Here is a 20628-nt window from a genome sequence, read left to right as displayed (position 1 = left end):
CTGCTATTTTTGATCCTGCTCCATACAGACCCTGGCTTACCGACTACTCTTCTGCTTTTCGTTTTGTACCTCGCACACTCCTGGCTTGACTCGGCTCGTTCACCACTCTGGTTGCTCACGGTGTTGCCGTGGGCAACGGCCCCTTTTCCTTGCTTGTGTTCCTTTGTATGTTTGTCATGTTTGTCGTGCACTTACTGAGCGCAGGGACCGCCGCCCAGTTGTACCCCGTCGCCTAGGGCGGGTCGTTGCAAGTAGGCAGGGACAGAGTGGCGGGTAGATTAGGGCTCACTTGTCCGTCTCCCTACCCCCTGCCATTACACATAGTTGGACATGGACAGAGTCTCTGGTAAGGAGAGACGATATACCCTACCACGGGGAAGGGATGCACCAGGAATCCGCTCGATAGGACAGTCATACGCCCGGTGTGGGTGCAGCGTCTCCGCCTTCCTCTTGCAGCATAATGACCAGGCAATCCTGTCAATGACTGTGGCAGAGGAGGCTGAGCCGAACGAATCTGTCCCAGGCAACGGTTGTGACACTCGGGGCCCCACTGGAGAACCTCTCCAGAGTTCCAGTCCAGGACTGGGGCATGTAATCGGTGCCAAGGCAGGCCCAGCAGCACGGGGTTAACGGCTTTGGACAAGACAAAAAACGATAACCGCTCAGAGTGGAGAGCTTCCACTTGGAGCCTCAGCGGCTTGCTCACCGCTATAACTGGATTTGGCAGATGTAGTCCATTTACCGATGCAACCGTCAACGGCCTCTCCAGAGGGGTAGTGGGTAATTGAAGAAGATCCACCAGGTCTCTACAAATGAAATTAGCAGCGGATTCAGAATCCAGATACGCAGAGACCCGATGCGTCTTCTCGCCGGACACTATGGTCACGGGTATGGACAATTTAGACGGAAGTCCTTTTTTACCCAAGGTTGTCTCTCCTAGCAACCCTAGGCTTTGGGACTTTTGGGGACACAGACGCACAAGATGGCCTCCAAAGCCGCAATATAGACAGAGTCTCGAAGTGCGTCTGCATTGTTTCTCCTGGGTGGATAGCTTACACTGGTCCATCCTCACAGACTTCTTAGGAGGATCGGCATCTGAGGACAGCAGAGTTTGCTGCAAGAGTGGGACCGGACTAGGAAGGCCTCACTCCCGACGAGCTTCTTGGAACTGTTCTTGGATCCTCATATCAATCCGGGCGAACAGAAGGATGACGTCATCCAGGGTAGACAATAAATCTCGAGCAGCAAGTTCGTCCTTAATCTTAGGAGACAGACCCTGCCAGAATGTAGCCACCACGGGCCTCATTGTTCTACAACAGTACTCCCGCCAGGGTGCGGAAGTGGATGGCGTACTCGCCCACGGAGGTCTCCTTGCCATAGGTTTAGCAAGGAAGCCGCTGCAGATGAGACTCGTCTATGCAAGAGCCTTGCCAGTGAGGAGAGATATGATGAAAGCGACCCTTGCACCATCAGACGAAAATGCCCTTGCATACAGGCTGAAGTGGAACTGGCACTGGTTCAAAAATCCACGACCGGTACCTGCGTCGCCATCATAGTGGTCTGGAAGTGGCAAAGAAAAATGGGGATCAACACTGCCAGGAGGTGTACTAGGAGGAACGGCAGCTTGTGCCTCCTGCCGACCGTGCGAGAATGTTCAAGGCCTGGAGGAGTTGGTCCTGTCGAGACCGGAGGTCCAACATATCTGCCCGCATCTCTTGTGACGTCATCTTGGTCTTGGATCGACCAGCGGGGTCCATGGCCTGAGCGTACTGTCACGTTTGGTAGGTGGACTCACTGAGCTGTACCGCCTTGGCGGTATTTCAGCTGGCCAACAGGGCGCAGGTAACAGTCTATAGTTCGTATAGGGTACCTGTGGCAGCTCGGATAGTAGCAAGGCAGGCTCGAATGGGACTAGGCAGCAGGCAGACGTCACGCGTGGTGTAGCTGGACAGGCGTGGTATGCAGCAAAGCACGACTACACCTCAACACAGCGCTTGACCACGATAGCTCGGGATACAGGTACGGTAAACACTGGGGACTGGAAGACACCAGGAGACCATTTGCATAGACAAATATAGGGTATGACCACAACGCCCAGGCATGGGAGGAAGGGGCTGGGCCCTTCTTATAGTCCAGGGTTCTCATGGGTTAATTAAACCTAAAAGTCCGGTGCGCGCGCTGCCCCTTTAAGAGTGGGCACGAGCGTGCGCGCGCACCCTACGGGACCCGGCCGAGGTGAGCGGAAGTGAGCACTGGCGTCTCCTGAGGAGGAGACTGGGGCCAGCGCTCGCAGAACCATGGCTGCGGCCGTCAGGAGGTGAGTGAGACGGACAGCCCGTGGCCATGGACATGACACAGATGTCTGACACTCCCAGACCCTCAGCCGCACCGATGAATATTTATTACACAATCCTATGTGGAAGCAGGTGGAGAAGGGAGGAATTGGGAGAGGGCATTTAGGATTTCAGATCTGCAGCTCCATTCATGGAAGCCTTCCTATTATGCCATCCCTGCAGTCACGAAGCCCAAAATCAGTAACATGCTCTTAAAGGGGATTTGTCACAGTTGGGCTAACCCCTAATAATAATAATATCATCATATTAATTTACAGGTATCATTAACCCCTCAGTGACCACCAATACGCCTTTTCACGGCGGTCACTAAGGGGCCTTAGGCTAGGCCGTCGCCTTTTCACGGCGGCCCAGTCTAAGCCCTGCACAGGTGTCCCGTGCAGGCTGGAGCCGGGGCTCGGCTGTCTGATGACAGCTGGGCACCTGCTACAACGACCGCGATCGACATTTACTTCGATTGCGGCCGTTTATCTCATTAAATGCTGCGGTCAATAGCGACCGCAGCATTTAAATCGTTTACAGAGGGAGGGAGCTCCCTCTGTCACCCATCGGTGGCCCGCAAATGCAATTGCGGGCCTCCGATGGGGTGTGATGGCAGCCGGGGGCCTGATAAAAGCCCCCAGGTCTGCCCTGGACATATGCCTAGTAGGACGTGCCAGAAGCACGTCCTAATAGATTGCCTGTCAGATTTACACTGACAGGCAATAATGCTTTGGTATACGAAGTATACCAAAGCATTATAGCAGCGCTAAAGATCACATAGTAAAGTCCCCTAGTGGGACTAAAAAATAAGTAAGTAATGTGAAATAAATATTAGGAATAAAAATGACAGTAAAAAAATAAATACAATTTTTTTTTCCATAAAAAGTGGTTTTATTTAGTAAAAGTGTAAAAAATAAATAAAAGTACACATATATGGTATCGCCGCGAATGTAATGACTCAAACAATAAAGTTAATATGTAATTCAAACCGTAAAAAAACTGCAAAAAGAATGGCGAAATTGCTATTTTTTTCCATTGCCCCCCCAAATAAGTCATATTAAAAGTTAATCAATAAGTCCCATGTACCCCAAAACAGTACCAATCAAAACTACGTCTTGTCCCACAAAAAACAAGCCCAAAAAATCACTACATTGATGGAAAAATAAAAAAATTACAGCTCTTGGAAAGCGACGATGTAAAAACAAATAATTTTAGTACAAAAGTGTTTTTATTGTGCAAAAGTCGTAAAACATAAAAAACCTCTACATATGTGGTATCGCCGTAATCGTACCGACCCATAGAATAAAGGTAATGTGTTATTTACGCCGCTCATTGAACAGCGTCAATTTAAAACGCATAGGACAATGGCGGAATTTCAGGGGTTTTTTTCTATTCCCCCCAAAAAAAGTTAATTAAAAGTTAATAAAAAAATGATATGTACCCCAAAATGGTGCCATTAAAAAGTACAACTAATCTCACAAAAAAAACAAGTCCTCATACAGCTATGTCGATGGAAAAATAAAAAAGTTAGAGCTCTTTGAATGCGACTATAGAAAAACGGAAAAAAAAAATAGCTTGGTCATTAGGGCCTAAAATAGGCTGGTCACTAAGGGGTTTAGAAGGTTAATGACGAGCTCTGTGTACGCCGGTTGTATGATAGATGATTTTATGACATGAATGAAGGTGGAATAATTCATGTAGATGATCTCGGGGTGTTTAGGATCACTGTAGTCCGTCCGCTGTCACCTCATTGGAGTGGTGGATACTCGAGTGGCAATACGTTGCGTGGTGGTGCAGATGATAACTTCAGGTGGTAGAATTCATCACAAGACATGGTGGAGAAACTGGTTCTCCTGCCTGAGGGCTCGCAGGCGACAAAGACTTTCCAGGGACACGAGTTAGCAAGGAAAAAACAAAAAAGTGACAAAAATGTATCGCATAGACTAAACCAAGAGCAGATATAATGTACTGACCGGTGTTTGTTATGGTGGGCATTCCTAACTTATGTCCCTCTGCAATCTCTATATCTGGGTACCCCCCCCCCCGCATCTCCTTAACTAAGACCAAGATGAATGATCAAACTATCTGCTATCAAAGATCATCAATTGTGATTTCGTAACATTTATTATTTAATTATTTTTCTCGTGGTACAATTTAATAAATGTAAATACCGCTCAGTGACGTTTACACAAGACATTGCTGCCTCGCACAAAGCAGGGTCCTGGTGTTCAGTGGTGTTGACTGTGTTCTCCAAGATTGTTCTTGCCCAAGAGTGTGCTTTATTGGAAAATACAGGACACACTATGCTGTACTAGATTCTGGAGTCTGTATACATAGATTAGCCCTACCCCAAAATAATAACGAATACAATGACTAAATATTACCACCATACCGTGACTGAATAACACCACCATACCGTGACTGAATAACACCACCATACCGTGACTGAATAACACCACCATACCGTGGCTGAATAACACCACCATACCGTGGCTGAATAACACCACCATACCGTGGCTGAATAACACCACCATACCGTGGCTGAATAACACCACCATACCGTGGCTGAATAACACCACCATAACGTGACTGGATAATACCACCATATCGTGATTGAATAACACCACCATACATTGATTTAATAACACCACCATACAGTGACTGCATAACACCACCATACAGTGACTGGATAACACCACCAAACAGTGACTGGATAACACCACCATACAGAGAATGGATAACGCCACCATACAGTGACTGGATAACATCACCATACCGTGATTGGATAACGCCTCAATACAGTGACTGGAAAACACCACAATACAGTGACTAGATAACGCCACAATACCGTGATTGGATTACACCACCATACAGTGACTGGATAACGCCACCATACAGTGACTGGATAACGCCACCATACAGTGACTGGATAACGCCACCATACAGTGACTGGATAACACCACCATACAGTGACTGGATAACCCCAACATACAGTGACTGGATAACCCCACCATACAGTGACTGGATAACACCACCATACAGTGACTGGATAATACCACCATACAGTGACTGGATAACACCACCATACAGTGACTGAATAACCCCACCATACAGTGACTGAATAACCCCACCATACAGTGACTGGATAACCCCACTATACTGTGACTGGATAACACCACCATACAGTGACTGAATAACCCCACCATACAGTGACTGGATAACACCACCATACAGTGACTGAATAACCCCACCATACAGTGACTGGATAACACCACCATACAGTGACTGAATAACCCCACCATACAGTGACTGGATAACACCACCATACAGTGACTGAATAACCCCACCATACAGTGACTGGATAACACCACCATACAGTGACTGGATAACACCACCATACAGTGACTGGATAACACCACCATACAGTGACTGGATAACACCACCATACTGTGACTGGATAACATCACCATACCGTGATTGGATAACGCCTCAATACAGTGACTGGAAAACACCACCATACAGTGACTAGATAACGCCACAATACCGTGATTGGATAACGCCTCAATACAGTGACTGGATTACACCACCATACAGTGACTGGATAACGCCACCATACAGTGACTGGATAACGCCACCATACAGTGACTGGATAACGCCACCATACAGTGACTGGATAACGCCACCATACAGTGACTGGATAACGCCACCATACAGTGACTGGATAACGCCACCATACAGTGACTGGATAACACCACCATACAGTAACTGGATAACCCCAACATACAGTGACTGGATAACCCCACCATACAGTGACCGGATAACACCACCATACCGTGACCGGATAACACCACCATACAGTGACCGGATAACACCACCATACAGTGACTGGATAACACCACCATACAGTAACTGGATAACCCCAACATACAGTGACTGGATAACACCACCATACAGTGACTGGATAACACCACCATACCGCGACTGGATAACACCACCATACCGTGACTGGATAACACCACCATACAGTGACTGGATAACACCACCATACTGTGACTGGATAATATCACCATACCATGACTGGATAACACCATCCACCATACTGTTGCTGAATAAAAATACACTACAGAAATATCAAAATTACCACCATACTGAGACTGAATACAGTGGTCAGATACCACATAGACATCATGTAGAGTATCACCACACTGCAGACTGGAGAAATTAATAAAATCTTCAATAACGGTCAAAGAATTAAATCCAGTGACTCACAGGTGAAATCTTCTCTGATTGGAGTCTTTTGCTTTCCCCATCTTCTCCATTGAGCCCAGACCACAATGGCAACTTCTTTTAGTGAGTCGCCTCTGCAGAGATTGCCGAACAGACATTTTTTTCCCTCTTTAAAAGTGGTATCCTGATATTACCCCTAATAATGGGTCTTCTGTGCCCCCAATGTGTCCCACAGTAAATAGCACCATACAGATAGTGCACCATAGTAAATTGTACCATGTAGATACTGTACACCTAAGTACTCCATATAAAATTGTGTCCGGTATAGTGCAACATATATAGTGTTGCCATAAATAGTGCCCCAGACTATTCAGACCCCAAAATTAAATCAGACCTCCGATCAAAATAGAAACAAATAAATGCAGGCCCCTCTATAGATTATTCTCTTTCCGCACTGGCTCCTCTCTACCTACGTGCGGTGGCCCAGACGAGGACCCGGACAGTGTCAGGACCTTTTGCGCAGGCCTCTCTGACTGAGTGGCTTGCATTTAGAAAAAAACAAAAACCTGTGTCTGCCCCGTCTGAGCACCGAACCTCCGGTAACCAGGCCCTGATGGTGGTTATTGCAACAACTACTTCATAGTCCGTGTATTCAACATGGCTGCCTGTCTCTGTGTGATGCCGTCACTCCTGTATATTAGAAAAATGTATAATACATAATGATAATTCATTTAATTTCAAAACAGAATTTTTTTTTTTTTTTATTTCAGACCAGGCTTCATTATTTATATCATTTCTAGTTTGGTTACTATAATAACCCAATAACAAACCTCTTATAGAACAGATACATTTGTACATGATTTCATGTATACACATTTCGGCAGTCGCTTGTGAATTTCAGAGAGCGCTAATTCGGAGGGTAATTTTCATTTTTGTACATTTCTACTGTCCTATCACAAAATGCATTTGACTGAAACGGAAAGGATCACTTTATTGAGAGGGTATGGCGAAGACCAAATAAGATCCTATCGAGAAGTAGCGGCTTTATTCAATGCCACTTATCCAATCCGTGATCCAATTTCATTGTTAACTGTTAAAAGAACTGGGGAAAATTGTGAAAATGTTTGAGGGGCTATTGAGGGACTATATACAGGATTATGTGACAACAATAAAAGTAAAAAAAAAAAAAGTCATGTCAAAAATGTACAAAATTGGTATCGCTGCATCCGTAAAAGTCCGAACTATCACGGTGAACGCCGTAAAAAATGAAAACGCCAAAAATCTGTTTTTTGGTCACCTTAGCTTTTTTAAAAAAATTTAATAAGAAGTGATCAAAAAGTTGTAGGTACCAATAAAAACTACAGCTCGTCCCACAAAAAATAAACCGTCACACCACTCGATGGACCAAAAAATAAAAAAAACTTATGGCTCTCGGAAACATTTTGTTTTTTTAACAAATAGTTTTTACTTTGTAAAAGTAGTGAAATATAAAAAAAAAAAAACTGTATAAATTTGGTATCACCGTAATCGTATTAAATCTCAGATAAAATTTAAGTTGGCGTTTTTACCGCACGGTGAAAGCCGAAAAAAGGAAATCCAAAGAACAATGGAGGAATCGCAGCGGTTTCCAATTTCAGCCCGCAAGGAATTTTATTTTCAGTTTCCCAGTACGTTAAATGGTGTCAATAGAAACTGCAACTCCGACCACAAAGAATAAGCCCTCACCCCACTCTACTGACGGGGGAAAAAAAAAAAAAAGTTATTGCTCTTGGAAAGCAGGAAGGGAAAAACTAAATTGAAAAAGCAAAAAAAATGGATCAGTCATGAAAGGGTTAATTAATTTCTAATGAAAAATCACTTATGACCACATGTGGGGTATTGCCGTACTCGGGAGAAAATTGATTTACAAGTGTTGGGTGTGTCTTTCTCGTTTATCCTTTGTGAAAATGAAAAAAGTTTTTGTGGAAAAAATTTTGATATTCATTTTCACGGCCTAATTCTAATAAATTCAGCAAAAAAAAACCTGTGTGGTCAAAATGCTAACTCTACCCCTAGAAAGATTCCTTGAGGGGTGTAGTTTTCAAAATGGGGTCACTTTTGGGGGGGGGGGGGTTTCCACTCCACCTCCAGGTTGTTGCAAATGCGACATGGCACCGAAAACCAATCCAGCAAAAGCTGCGCTGCAAAATCCAAATGGTGCTCCTTCCCTTCTGAGTTCTGCCGTGGGTCCAAACAGCAGTTTATTACCACATATGGGGTATTGCTATAATCGGGAGAAGTAGCTTTACAAGTTTTGGGGTGCTTTTGATTCTTTATTCCTTGTAAAAATGTTCATTTTCACAGACAAACGTCAATAAATATAACAAAAGACCTGTGGGGTTAAGATGATAACTACACCCCTAGATAAATTCCTTGAGGGGTGTAGTTTCCAAAACAGTGTCACTTTTGGGGGGTTTCCACTGTTTGGGCCCCACAAGACCTCTTCAAACCTGACATGGTGCCTAAAATATATTCTAAAAAAAAAAAGGAGTCCCTAAAATACTCTAGGTGCTCCTTTGCTTCGGAGGCCGGCGCTTCAGTCCATTACCGCACTAGGGACACATGTGGGATATTTCTAAAATCTGCAGAATCTGGCCAATAAATATTGAGTTGTGTTTCTCTGGTAAAACCTTCTATTTTACAGAAAAAAATGAATTTCGGCAAAAAAAAATAATTAAATTTGCAAATTTCACTTCTACTTTGCTTTAATTCCTGTGACACGCCTAAAGGGTTAAGAAACTTTCTGAATGCTGTTTTGAATACATTGAGGGGGCAGTTTTTTAAATGGGGTGATTTATGGGGTCTATCTAGTACATAAGGCCCTCAAAGCCATTTCAGAACTGAACTGGTCCCTGAAAAAAATAGCCTTTTGAAGTTTCCTGTGGGAAATCGCTTCTAAAGTTCTAAGCCTTGTAACGTCCTAGAAAAAGAAAATAATGTTCAAAAACCGTGCCTATCTAAAGTAGACCTATGGGGAATGTTAACGAGTGACTATTTTGTGTGGCATTACTATGGTTTTACAAGCAGATACATTTAAAATTAAAAAAATTAAAAAAAAGTCTTGCAAATTTTTCACAAATAAGCAATGAATTTGTTGACCAAATTTTTCCACAAAGTACAATGTCACGGGAAAACAATCTTTTGGATCTCCCTGGCTCCTTCCACAGACGTGAATGGTTACATTTCATATTACAGAGTATTCATGCAATCAGAAGTACATTATATGGAGAAAAGTATTGGGACGACACCTAATCATTGAATTCAGGCGTTTCCTTCAGTCCATTCCCCCAGGTGTAACATCCGGCACTCGCACCTGCATCTTGCACTAAGACCTGAATCTGTCAAGTCAGCAGGACTGACGGGTTCAGCGTCAGCGGGTCCTGCTTGTCCGACACGGAGGATCTAGGGATGCACGATGCATCGAAACTTCGATACTGTTTCGATACTGTGCATCCCCAAACGGTTAGATACTGTTATTTCCTGTATTTCGATACTTAGCTGTGTGGCCGCACAGCTCAGTATAGTAACACATGAATGTATGAGAGCGGGGCTGCGGCCGTGTGATACAGTCACTGCCCCACTCCCGAGTCCTGATAACAAGTGCGCGCGGTCAGGATGATGCGATGTGGCCGGCGCTGCACAAATGAGCGGCGGCACTGAAGACAGAACATGGCGGGCGCACTGCAAAACACCCCCATGTTCTGTCCCCAGGGCCTGAACCGCCGCTCATTAGTGCAGCGCCGGCCGCATCACCTCATGCTGACCGCGCGCGCCCTTCCTGTCAGGAGCGGGGCAATAACTGTATTACACAGCCGCAGCCCCACTGGCGGAGATGAGAGAAGCCTCTCATCGCCGCCGCTATACCCCTGAATGCTGCTATTAAAGCGGACTGCAGCATTCAGGAGAAAATGAGAAGAGGGGATGCCCTGTGACCGATTGAGGGACATACCATATATGGGCAGACAACCCAGGGTCCATTGAAGGACCCCAGGGCTGTCTTACCATATTTCCTGTTAGGGCATACTTAGTACACAGGCAGTTGTTAGGACATACCTATCAGTGCACAGGCTAATGTACTGGGATAAAGATTAATGTACTGGCATAGAAGTTTAAAAATAAAGTAAAAACAAAGTAATGTTAAATAAAAAATACACACACATACACCTTTTTTACAATAAACATTAAAATAAGTCTCAATACATAAAATATACACATATTCGGTATTGGCGCGGCCGTAATAACCTGCACAACTATTTTTTTGCATCATTTATGATGTGTGCGCTGTAAAAAAATAAAATAACTTTCACTTATTAATGTGAGGCACGAGGTGTGATGAATTTAACCTCCACGTGCCTCATATTAATAGTAATTAACCCCCTCATGTACCTCACACATTAACCCATTGACTGAGAAACATGATGGGGTTAATTACTATCAATGTGAGGCACGTGGAGGTTAAATTCATCATCGCACCTCACATCAGAAAATGGAAGAACTTTTTTTATTTTTTATTACTGTAGCCAAAGTATCGAATAGTTATCAAAATCGCAAATACTACACGAAGTATCGGTATCGAAGTCCAAATTCTGGCATCGTGACATCCTTAGCAGGATGCACCTCATTTAAGTTATGAACCCTCTGAGACACACAGGACCCGCTGTCACTGAACCCGTCAGTCCCGCTGACCTGACGGATTGAGGTCTCAGCGCAAGATACAGCTGCTCTGTATATAGCTACTCTGAATACAGAGCAGCTATATACTGTCCTAAATGTATACAGTTCAATACCAGACCAGTCAGGCTTAAGATGCGCCAAATTTATCACCGTGGTTCATGATGTACAATCGATCCGGTGCATCCTCCTAGACGTGACACACTTTTGTCTAACTATATGCAACCTCTTAGTTGGTTTACTTTAGACCATTTTTGCTGGAAAAATTTGTCACATTTTAGTCTGTTGCGGTTGTTTGACCAGCGATATTGAGAAATCTGATCTTGATGTGCCCTTCTCTGGTCAGCAGGACGTCGTTGGTTTTGAGATCTCTGTAGATAATTCCTTTGGATGTAGTAATTGTATCCCACAAACCATCTTGGCTGCAATAAATCTGATGGCAGGGGCAGGGTGGCTTTTTGCCACACCCTGATGTCCAGGGCACATTATGCCCATACGTTTAACATAATCGACTTATTTTTGGGCCATGTCATCCAGCCCTTCTTTTACTTTGAATAGTCAGTCTGTTTTGATAAAAGATTATACCGTGGCTGATCAAATGTATAGGGATTTTATGACACTAGATGAGATGCAATACCAGATGCAGCCTCTAGGTGAGTGGTGCTGTTTTTGAAAGAATAAAAAAAAAAAAGATCCTTTATTCTTTACTCATACCGTCCCTTTAATGGGTTGTGTCATGAAATATTTTTTTTCTATCCTATTGCTTTTAATATATAAACAAATTTTATTTGTGTTCTCATGTTCTACTTTTTACTGTGTTCTTACTTTTACTTCTCTATGGGGGCTGCCATTTTTTTTCATCTCTGTATGTGTCGATTAACGACACATACAGAGATGCTATACGGCACATACAACCCCATAGAGAATGCGAACGGGTGCCGTTCCATTCTCTGCAGCGTACGCCGTCTCTGTGGGAATGGCGCATGCGCCGCTCCCACACAGACCAAAACAAAGCTCGTTCGCAGAGCGAAATCCGGCGCCATTTTCATGTGGACCGGAAGCCGCAGCCGGACAGTAAGATGACGACTTCCGGCCGCGGCTTCTGGCCATATGTTCAACGAAGCGAAGGCGCAAGGAATAGGAGCGTAGACCAGCGGAGGCGGCAGGTAATTTATGTTAGTGTACGTGATGTGTGTATTATGTTCGTGTATGTTAGAGGTTATACTGTCTGCTTAGCACTGTATCTAATCCTCCTACACTGTGCAGTCGCTTAGAAAATGGCGGCATACAGTGTAGGAGGTTTGAAGATTGAAACCCTTCCTTCTCCTGGCACTACCCAGGAGAAGGGAGGGGGGATTGTGTGAGGACACTAGTGAGTGTGTCTACCCCAAATTTGCAGCATAAAGCAATGAGGTTGCTTTACCACATTGACCATGCTGCAATTTTGGGAACTGCTCCCTCTAGTGGCCAGCACATGGAAATGTTATAAATTAGAATCTAATTTATAATATTTCCTGACTTGTGACAAAATTAACACAATTAAAACAATGTGTAATCACTCAAATAATAATTGTTTAACTGAAAAAAAATTAAAAAAAAATTTCTAGCGACACATTCCCTTTAAGAACAGTCTTCTCAATAACTGACCATGTAGAATACATCTAAGTAAAAGACAGAGGTTCCGGTAATTTATTACAACCTACCATTTACAAAGAAGCCTTTCCAAAAACATAAGAAATAAAAAACGGTACATTTACCAACTTTATACAGCGTTTGTCTGTATTTACTTATTTTGAGATGGACGACAAGTAAATGAGCACAGGATTCGCGCCACAGGCGGAATGTGTTGGCGTTGGGGATATTGTGGTGACCCCCCCCCCCCTCTATATATACCAGACTTAAGAGTCCATATAGGTCAAGAGTCCAAAAACCATAGAAAAACCCAACATAGGTTTCCATAGCAGACATGAGAAGGAAGCTGCAGTTTTACTGCCTGTCCTGTAATGGTACGGTATGGCGGTAGTCCAGATTCACTGTTTATTGTGTCATCGGTAGCCTCATGGGTGCAGGAGTACGGGGTGCTGGTGGGCGTGGTGGTGGGAGCGGCCCTCGCTGATAACCATAGGGTGGAGGTCTGGGTGGTCCATTGAATCCATGTGGTGGCATTAGAGGAGGTGGTCGCATACCAGGGGGCATCCCAGGGTGTCCTAAGAACCAAGTACAAAAAGAAAATATTTTAAGGCTGTGTTTGGATCATACAGCGGGAATCTCCGAGGAGCGGGAAAGAGCCAATCAGGGCCGAGGGAGCACAGCTTTCAAGTGAGTGCTTCAGTGTCTTCATGCCAGTGATCAGTGGAAGGTACAGCCTCGTGACTCCCACCAATACGTATATCTCACCTGCCACAATGAGGTCTGTAGGTTTTCTTTAATATACGATAGGGACCCATTTTTTTTGCTGTTTTGGATAATAAGAGCAATGAAAAAAATACAGCGCACCCCTAGTTATGAGCCCGTCGTATACATGAGTGGAGCAACCCCCCCCCCCCCCGCCCCTCTCCATAGCGACTGACAGGCTTTGGAGTATATGTGCTAGACAGCAGCCGGTCAGTCACTGCGGAGAGCGTGCTGGAGGAGGTGGAGGGATCGCTCCCCTCATAACTAGGATTTCGCTGTATTTCATCGCTCCGATTACCCAAATGGGCAAAAAAAAGTCCGGTTAATAGGAATACGGACCTGTAGCGGTTATATCCGACAGATTCACTTAATAAGTGTAACTTACCCATTGCTCCAAAAGGTGGCGCTCTTGGTGGCATGCCCATTGGAGGGGGGCCTGGGTGGTTCATGCCAAGCGGACGTACTCCCAGCTGGCCCGGCGTAGGTCCCATAGCGTGATGTGGAACTTGCATCTGCAAACCTAAGAGAACACCATGTAATGTAATTATAACCTGTGTGTCAAGATCAGTGGCCCTATATGTATTAACCACTAAGGGCCAAACCGCTAAAAAAGAAATAATAATAAGGGGTCCTAGTTAAAGTAGCCATAAGAGTCATTCAGTACACGTATAGGATTATATACTTCTACTACTCACCAGGGTGCATTCCTCCAGTTTGGAAGGGTAGCGGCACCTGTGGGTGACCAACAGCTGCGGCAGCTTGACCAGCGGCAGTGACTGGAGACATTGGCGGTGGCGGCATTGAAGGGGGGATTCCTGGGGGCATTGCTCCAGGTGGAGGTCCTGGAGGAAACGCAGGCATGCCTGGAACAGGAAATATTAAAAAAAACAACATAAGTAACTGAAGGCAGATCACGCGTTAAGATGCTGCGCTCCAATACCCAGACAGGAGGTCTGCAAAGCTCCATACAGAAAGCCGATCAGAAACGAAGCGACACGGCTCTCATCCGCATGATTCATTTTAGAAATCGGTGGGGGGTCTCAGTGCTCGGACCCTCACCGATCAAAACTTCTGACATGTCAAAAGTCTTTTTAAAGTTTAGTTACCCTTTATAAAGTGATGTATGTTACTGGAGAAATTCAAAACTTACCCTTAGGCTAGACCATCAATATCAGCTTGGTGGAGGTCCGACTCCTGAGACCCCCACCAATTATCAGATGGAAGAGGCCGTGGTGCTCCAGGGAGCGCAGTGCCCCCTACATTGTTTATCAGGCAGAGTGGAAAGTGGCTGTTCATGCAACTCGGTCCTATTCAGTTGAAAGGGACTGAGCCGCAGTACCAGGCACAGCCATCACCAAAAGTACGGCGCTGTGCCAGGTTAACAGGGACGCGATGCTCACCCGTGGCCCCTTCAATCAGCTGATCGTGGAGTATAGGATTTCAGTATCAACGTCCCAGGTAAGCCTTTTAATATCAGAGAGCCCTTTAGGCACTCCAAATTAACCGTTTCAAAAAATAGTACAAATCTGTCGAGGGGTACAGTGTCCCCCTCTATCAGCTTCCGCTCCGTAGGGCTCCCTACAACCACATATTACATGGACGGCGGAGGATCACTCACCTGCAGCAACAGCATTGGTTAGGGAGGTGATGACCGCAGGGACCGAAGGAGGTGGAGGAGCATCTGCAAAAAGCTGGTGAGGCCTGTCAGCCTGTGACAGCGGGTTCTGGGCAGCCAGCAGCCTCTCCGCCGCTGACCCGTGCCTCTCCCCCTTGGAGTCCTTCTTAAAGGCATAGGAGACTGTAATCGGTCGGTTACATAAATACTGTCCGTTCATGGCCTCGATGGCGGCATCCGAGGCATCAAAGCTGGCAAAGTTGATGAAAGCGTAGCCCTTGGAGTTCCCGGTGTCCGGATCTCGCATGATCTTAGGGGTTTGTAGGATGACTCCAAAAGCGCTGAAGGTGTCGTATAAAAGCTTTTCATCAATCTCAGGGTCCAGGTTACCAATAAATATGTTTGCTCCAACGTCTAAGTTCTTGTTGTGGGCCGAGGCCTTATTCACCCTGATGGGCTTCCCGTACAGTTTGATCATATTCATAATTTTAATGGCGTAGTCCGCGTCTTCTTCACTAAGGAACTCCACAAAGCCGTAGCCTGCGGGAAGAAGCATCAGTCACGGTGTGTCAGAGAGTAACGCAACAATAAAGGGGTTTCCCCAACTATATAACTCATGGGGTATCAGTAGAATACGGCATTACTTACTGATCCCATGTGATTGGTGCGATTCTGACCCCCCCCCCCCGGGTACTAGAATGAAGGAGCTGTCGCGCAAATAAAAGATGGGGCTCCTTTTTTTTCTACCACACGGCACTGCCTTATTTTTAGCACCTTATGACTCGCTATAGGCAAAGTAACTCCCGTGACGTCACATCCGAGGGAACGGGCACAAGATGCAGCAACTCAGACAAACCTGCCCAACAAACAGCAGCGTACTGTCATAAGAGCCCTGCAGTGGCATACTGAGTCAGAGACTTCCACCAGAGGTATGCCCAGGGCAATACTCCCAACATCTATACGTCTGACGGAAAGCTCAGACGTGATGCGAGCATAGACCTAATAGTTCTCACAGCTGAGAGTTTGCCACAATGTATCCCGTGTTGAAAATTCTCTATGAGCCAAGTACAACAGCATCTTTAGGGTCAATTCACACAGAGTTGTTTTGCAGTCAGAAAATTTTTCCTGGAAAAGTTAGCGCCAATTTTTTTGAAGTGGTTTTGCACCACACGCGTTTTCTGACGCATTTTTTAGGGTGTTTTTTTTTTTACCTCTTCAACAGGCAAAGGAAATAAAAACCACGAGTAGCTTTTGCCAAAAACTGCGTAAAAAAACGGCCAGAGGTTTTTCAGGCGGAAAGCGTCTCAAGAAAAGTCACGTAACTTTTTTTTAATGCGAGCGAAAAAACAACCAATGGGACGAGATTGAGCGTTTTATTTGAGCTGATTCGGACGCGGTTTCCGCGTCAAAATCAGCGCCAAAAAAACTGTGTGAACAGGGCCTTGATCTCCATTCATTGCTTGCGTCCTGCTAATACGCTGCAATGTATAAGTGCAGGTAAAATGTATCAGCCAAAACGGTTTGTATCCAGTCTAGACAATCCTCTGTGTAATATCGTAACAAATCCTCAGCTGTGAGAAGTATTAGGTCTGTAGAGTTTTCAGCATGTGGATTTAAACAAGAATGCTTCCATTCACAGACAGCAAACCGATTTTGAACATGGCGATGAATAGGAACAACGCATGTTAAAAGTTTCAACGACTTTAATTTGTCTAGGACGGATTAAGAAGTAAGATCAGTGATCCAATTGGCTGTTACGGTCCACCGTTCCACGACCGGAACGGTGGACTGTGGCAGCCAATCGGATCACTGATCTTACTTCTTAATCCGTGTCGTCTCATGTGTTGACAGCCTGGGGTAGTAGCACAATCATCTCCTTACCCTGGTGTTGTCCCGTGACCCTGTCCTTGGGCATGTGTGTGTTCACGACGGGTCCTGCTTGTAAGAAGAGCTCCCATAGCAGCGGTTCACTCACTTTCTCATCCAGTCCTCCGACATACACCGTGGCGTCTACAAAAAAAACAAGAGTTATTGCAAAGGACTATTTTTTCAATGAAGCGTTTTCCGGTTTTAAGTTCTCACTATTTTCATAATCAGTGAATGGAAACATTCAGGCCGAAAACCTGCCCTGCTCGCACCACTGATGGGCTCGTTACAGTATATTGATGCAGGTAAGTGCTATCAACCTGGAGCCCAAAGCAAGAGAGACATTTGTGCCGCTGTGTAAGGATTCTCTACACTGATACATTGTAACAAATTCTAAGCTCTGTGAGCAGGACTGAGGCCTCATGCACCCGACCGTAAGGGTTTTTACGGTTCGCAAATATGGATCCGATGGCTACGGATACACATACGTAGCCGCCCGCAATTGCGGAAGCGGCGACAGACTTCTATGGGTGAGTCTGTGCCGCAATTGCGGAAAACAATAGGACATGATCGGCAAAATATAGAACATTTCTACGGCCGGACACACATCCGTGGCCGATAGAATGGAACAGTTACGCAATTTCATCCGTGAAAACTACTGAGGCCCCTCAGGCTCCATGCACACGACCATAATCAAAGGCACGGCCGGCCGCGGACAGTCACCCGCATTTGCTCCCATTATAAAGTATGGGTCCGTAATTTCGGATAAAACCTATGGTCGGTGTGCGTGGGGCCCGAGTCCGTACAGGTTTTTAGCCTTGGAATCCAATCAATGAAAGTTTCCAAAGAAAGATCTGAAAAATGATGAGAAATTGAAAATAACGTTTATTAGAAAAATACAGAACAAGTCACTTAACCATTAACCCTTTAAAGAGGTGGACAGGTTTCATTTTTGCTTTTTCTTCCGCGCCTTCCAAAAGCCGCAACTTTTTTTTTTATTTTTCCGTCGATAGGAGTTGTCATTTGTTCACAGCACCATTTATTGTACCAGATAATGTACTGGGAAACTGAAAAAATAAATAAATCTTTGTGGGGTGAAAGGGGAAAAAAAATCCTCCATTATTTTTTGGGTTTCGTGTTTTCGGCGTTCACCGTTCAATAAAAACGGCATGTGAACATTATTCCTCGGGTCAATGCCAAATTTATAGTTTTTTATGTTTTACTACTTTTACAAGGAAAAAAAACGACCGGATTTTTCGGAGAATAAGATGCAGTTTTTAGCAAGAATAAATCTTGCTAAAAAGTCCCTGCGTCTTATAGCCGGCTGCGCTGGGCCCCCTGACCGCTTCTTACTTAACCCCTTCCCGACCCAGGACGTGCTGGCACATCATGGAATGGGGTGATCACGCTGTTCCTGACCATTTAACTAGTTAAATGCCGCAGTCAATAGTGACCTCGGCAGTTATAGGGGTTTTTCCGTGAAGGACATTTGACAGATCAACAGGATGTGGATCTGTCATAAATGTCAGATAGATGTGGGCAAATAACGCAGCCACATACACACACTGTAACATTACTGCAGTGTCCAGACAATGAATATACATCACTACCAGCCTGGACGTCATGTGTATTCACAATCCTGACACTCCTGTAGCGTCTGTGTGAGATTTACAGCAAGGCAAGCGTAATCTCGTTTTAAATGACAGTTTACAGCGTAATCTCGCGAGATTACGCTTGCCTTGCTGTAAATCTCACACAGACGCTACAGGAGTGTCAGGATTGTGAATACACAGCCCGTCCTGGCTGGAGGTAATGTATATTCATTGTCAGGACACTGCAGTAATGTTATAGTGTGTGTGTGTGTGGCTGCACATAGTGATGTAATAAGATCACTATGTGCTGTGTAAATGAATGGGGAGAAGTGTATGACGCTGATTGGTCACTGATTGGTCAGCGTCATACACTCCTCTGTACAACGCCCACTTGGTCATATAGTAAAACACACCCAGTTGTCCATTGAGAAACTCATTAGCATAAAGATAATATAGGTCATAACTCCGTCAAAAATCGTTTTTCTAAATAAAAAACACTTCTGTAATCTACATGACAGCGCCGATCACATCATGTACAAGATAGGCCACTTATAATGTGGTGACAGAGACGCTTTAGGAGTAACGGCCTCTTTAGGAGTAACGGCACTTTCAGCAAACTTAATACGTCAGAGACACGTCAAAACTTTTGATCGGTGGGGGTCCGGGTGCTGAGACGAAGGTGCAGAAGATTTCAGCTGAGCGTCCTGCACCTTCGGCTGTGATCGACGCTCCTTCTTAGGCTAAAGATGTTCTATGTGCGCCCGTATTCAGCCTGGCGAGGAGCACCGATCATTGCTGAGCGCTTCTGGACCTTTGTTTCCGCAACTGTGGTGGTCTCTGCACCTGAACCCCAACCAATCAAAACTTTTGATGTGTCTCTATGACATATTGATAGTTTTGTGAAAGTGCAGGTACTCAAAATTGACCCCCCCCCCCACCGAGGACATGAGTCGTGAGTATAGATTGGACAATAAGGTCATGTGATGTCATCACGGCAGACACGTCACTGCGGGTTTTGTGGGAGGGGATGATGGAGTCGTTTTATTTTTCTATATGTACCAGATCCAAATCCTAAATATAACAAGTCCTGGAGTCGCCTTCATCTGTCAACTTGTAACTAACAAAAGGCCGGACAGGACAATTGTCAGAAAACTGAGTGACGATCCATTACAGCTCCTACAGGGCTGGTCACACAGCTTTCCTTCAGTCCTGAATGACAAATCTGCACATTTACACAGTGACGTATCTCCAGCATCATGAAATAACTAGGCGGATTTTCAGAACTGTACTGTGACAGTAGAACTACACTCCCCAGCATGCCTTGGTAACCACAGCTCTAGTAGCCATATCTATAGGCACGGTTAAGGCATGTTGGGATTTGTAGTCCCAAAGCTACCGGAATGCTATCTGCTGATGATATCTCATCCGTCCTTCATCGAGCACTCCGCCGGCCACCTCCACATCATTTGCCTTGTATATCACTCTTTCTTACCCTGGTTCCGTTCAGAAATCGGACCCGCCGCCATCTTTAATCCGCCACCACAAGGCCACACTCGCGCTTTCCTCCCTGCTTCCGGGACGTCACTTCCGTCGTGCAACTACTTTTTTTTCTTCCTGTAAAGAAAAACTTTATTGACATTCCGAACATCACTGTGAACAAAATGAGTCACGTAGTCTGTAGGGCTGTGTAGATTGTAGCAGACCTCCTGGGAGCTGGAGTGCCACCAGAGTATAGTCACTGCTGAGCTTGTCTACAACCGTCAAATTGAAAGAGGTAGTGACGGACCAGGCGTTGTGGAACTACAAGTCCCAGCATACCCACCTCCCGCCAAAATAAGTAGTTCCTCAATGTCTTTTTCTTAACAGCACAGTAAAAGCCACACAGGTAATT

At 45.1% G+C, this 20628-nt stretch overlaps 1 protein-coding gene and 1 long non-coding RNA gene across 5 annotated transcripts in view; one reads left to right on the top strand and one right to left on the bottom strand.

The window, feature by feature from the left end:
* The window catches only part of LOC142664914 (uncharacterized), a 254020-nt gene that overhangs the window by 79095 nt on the left and 154297 nt on the right, over positions 1 to 20628 (top strand). The window lies entirely within an intron of this gene.
* SF3B4 (splicing factor 3b subunit 4) lies at positions 12933 to 20337 on the bottom strand. Its single transcript, XM_075844345.1, has 6 exons — positions 20230 to 20337; positions 17161 to 17289; positions 15283 to 15819; positions 14360 to 14527; positions 14050 to 14184; positions 12933 to 13477 (listed from the first exon to the last, which is right to left on the bottom strand). Exons 1-6 carry the CDS (start codon positions 20261 to 20263, stop codon positions 13308 to 13310), a joined length of 1173 nt encoding a protein of 390 aa, XP_075700460.1. The 5' UTR covers positions 20264 to 20337; the 3' UTR covers positions 12933 to 13307.

This window comes from Rhinoderma darwinii, chromosome 12 (genome assembly GCF_050947455.1).
Source record: "Rhinoderma darwinii isolate aRhiDar2 chromosome 12, aRhiDar2.hap1, whole genome shotgun sequence".
Lineage (NCBI taxonomy): Eukaryota > Metazoa > Chordata > Amphibia > Anura > Rhinodermatidae > Rhinoderma > Rhinoderma darwinii.
This window is presented reverse-complemented; position numbering and strand designations above follow the sequence as displayed.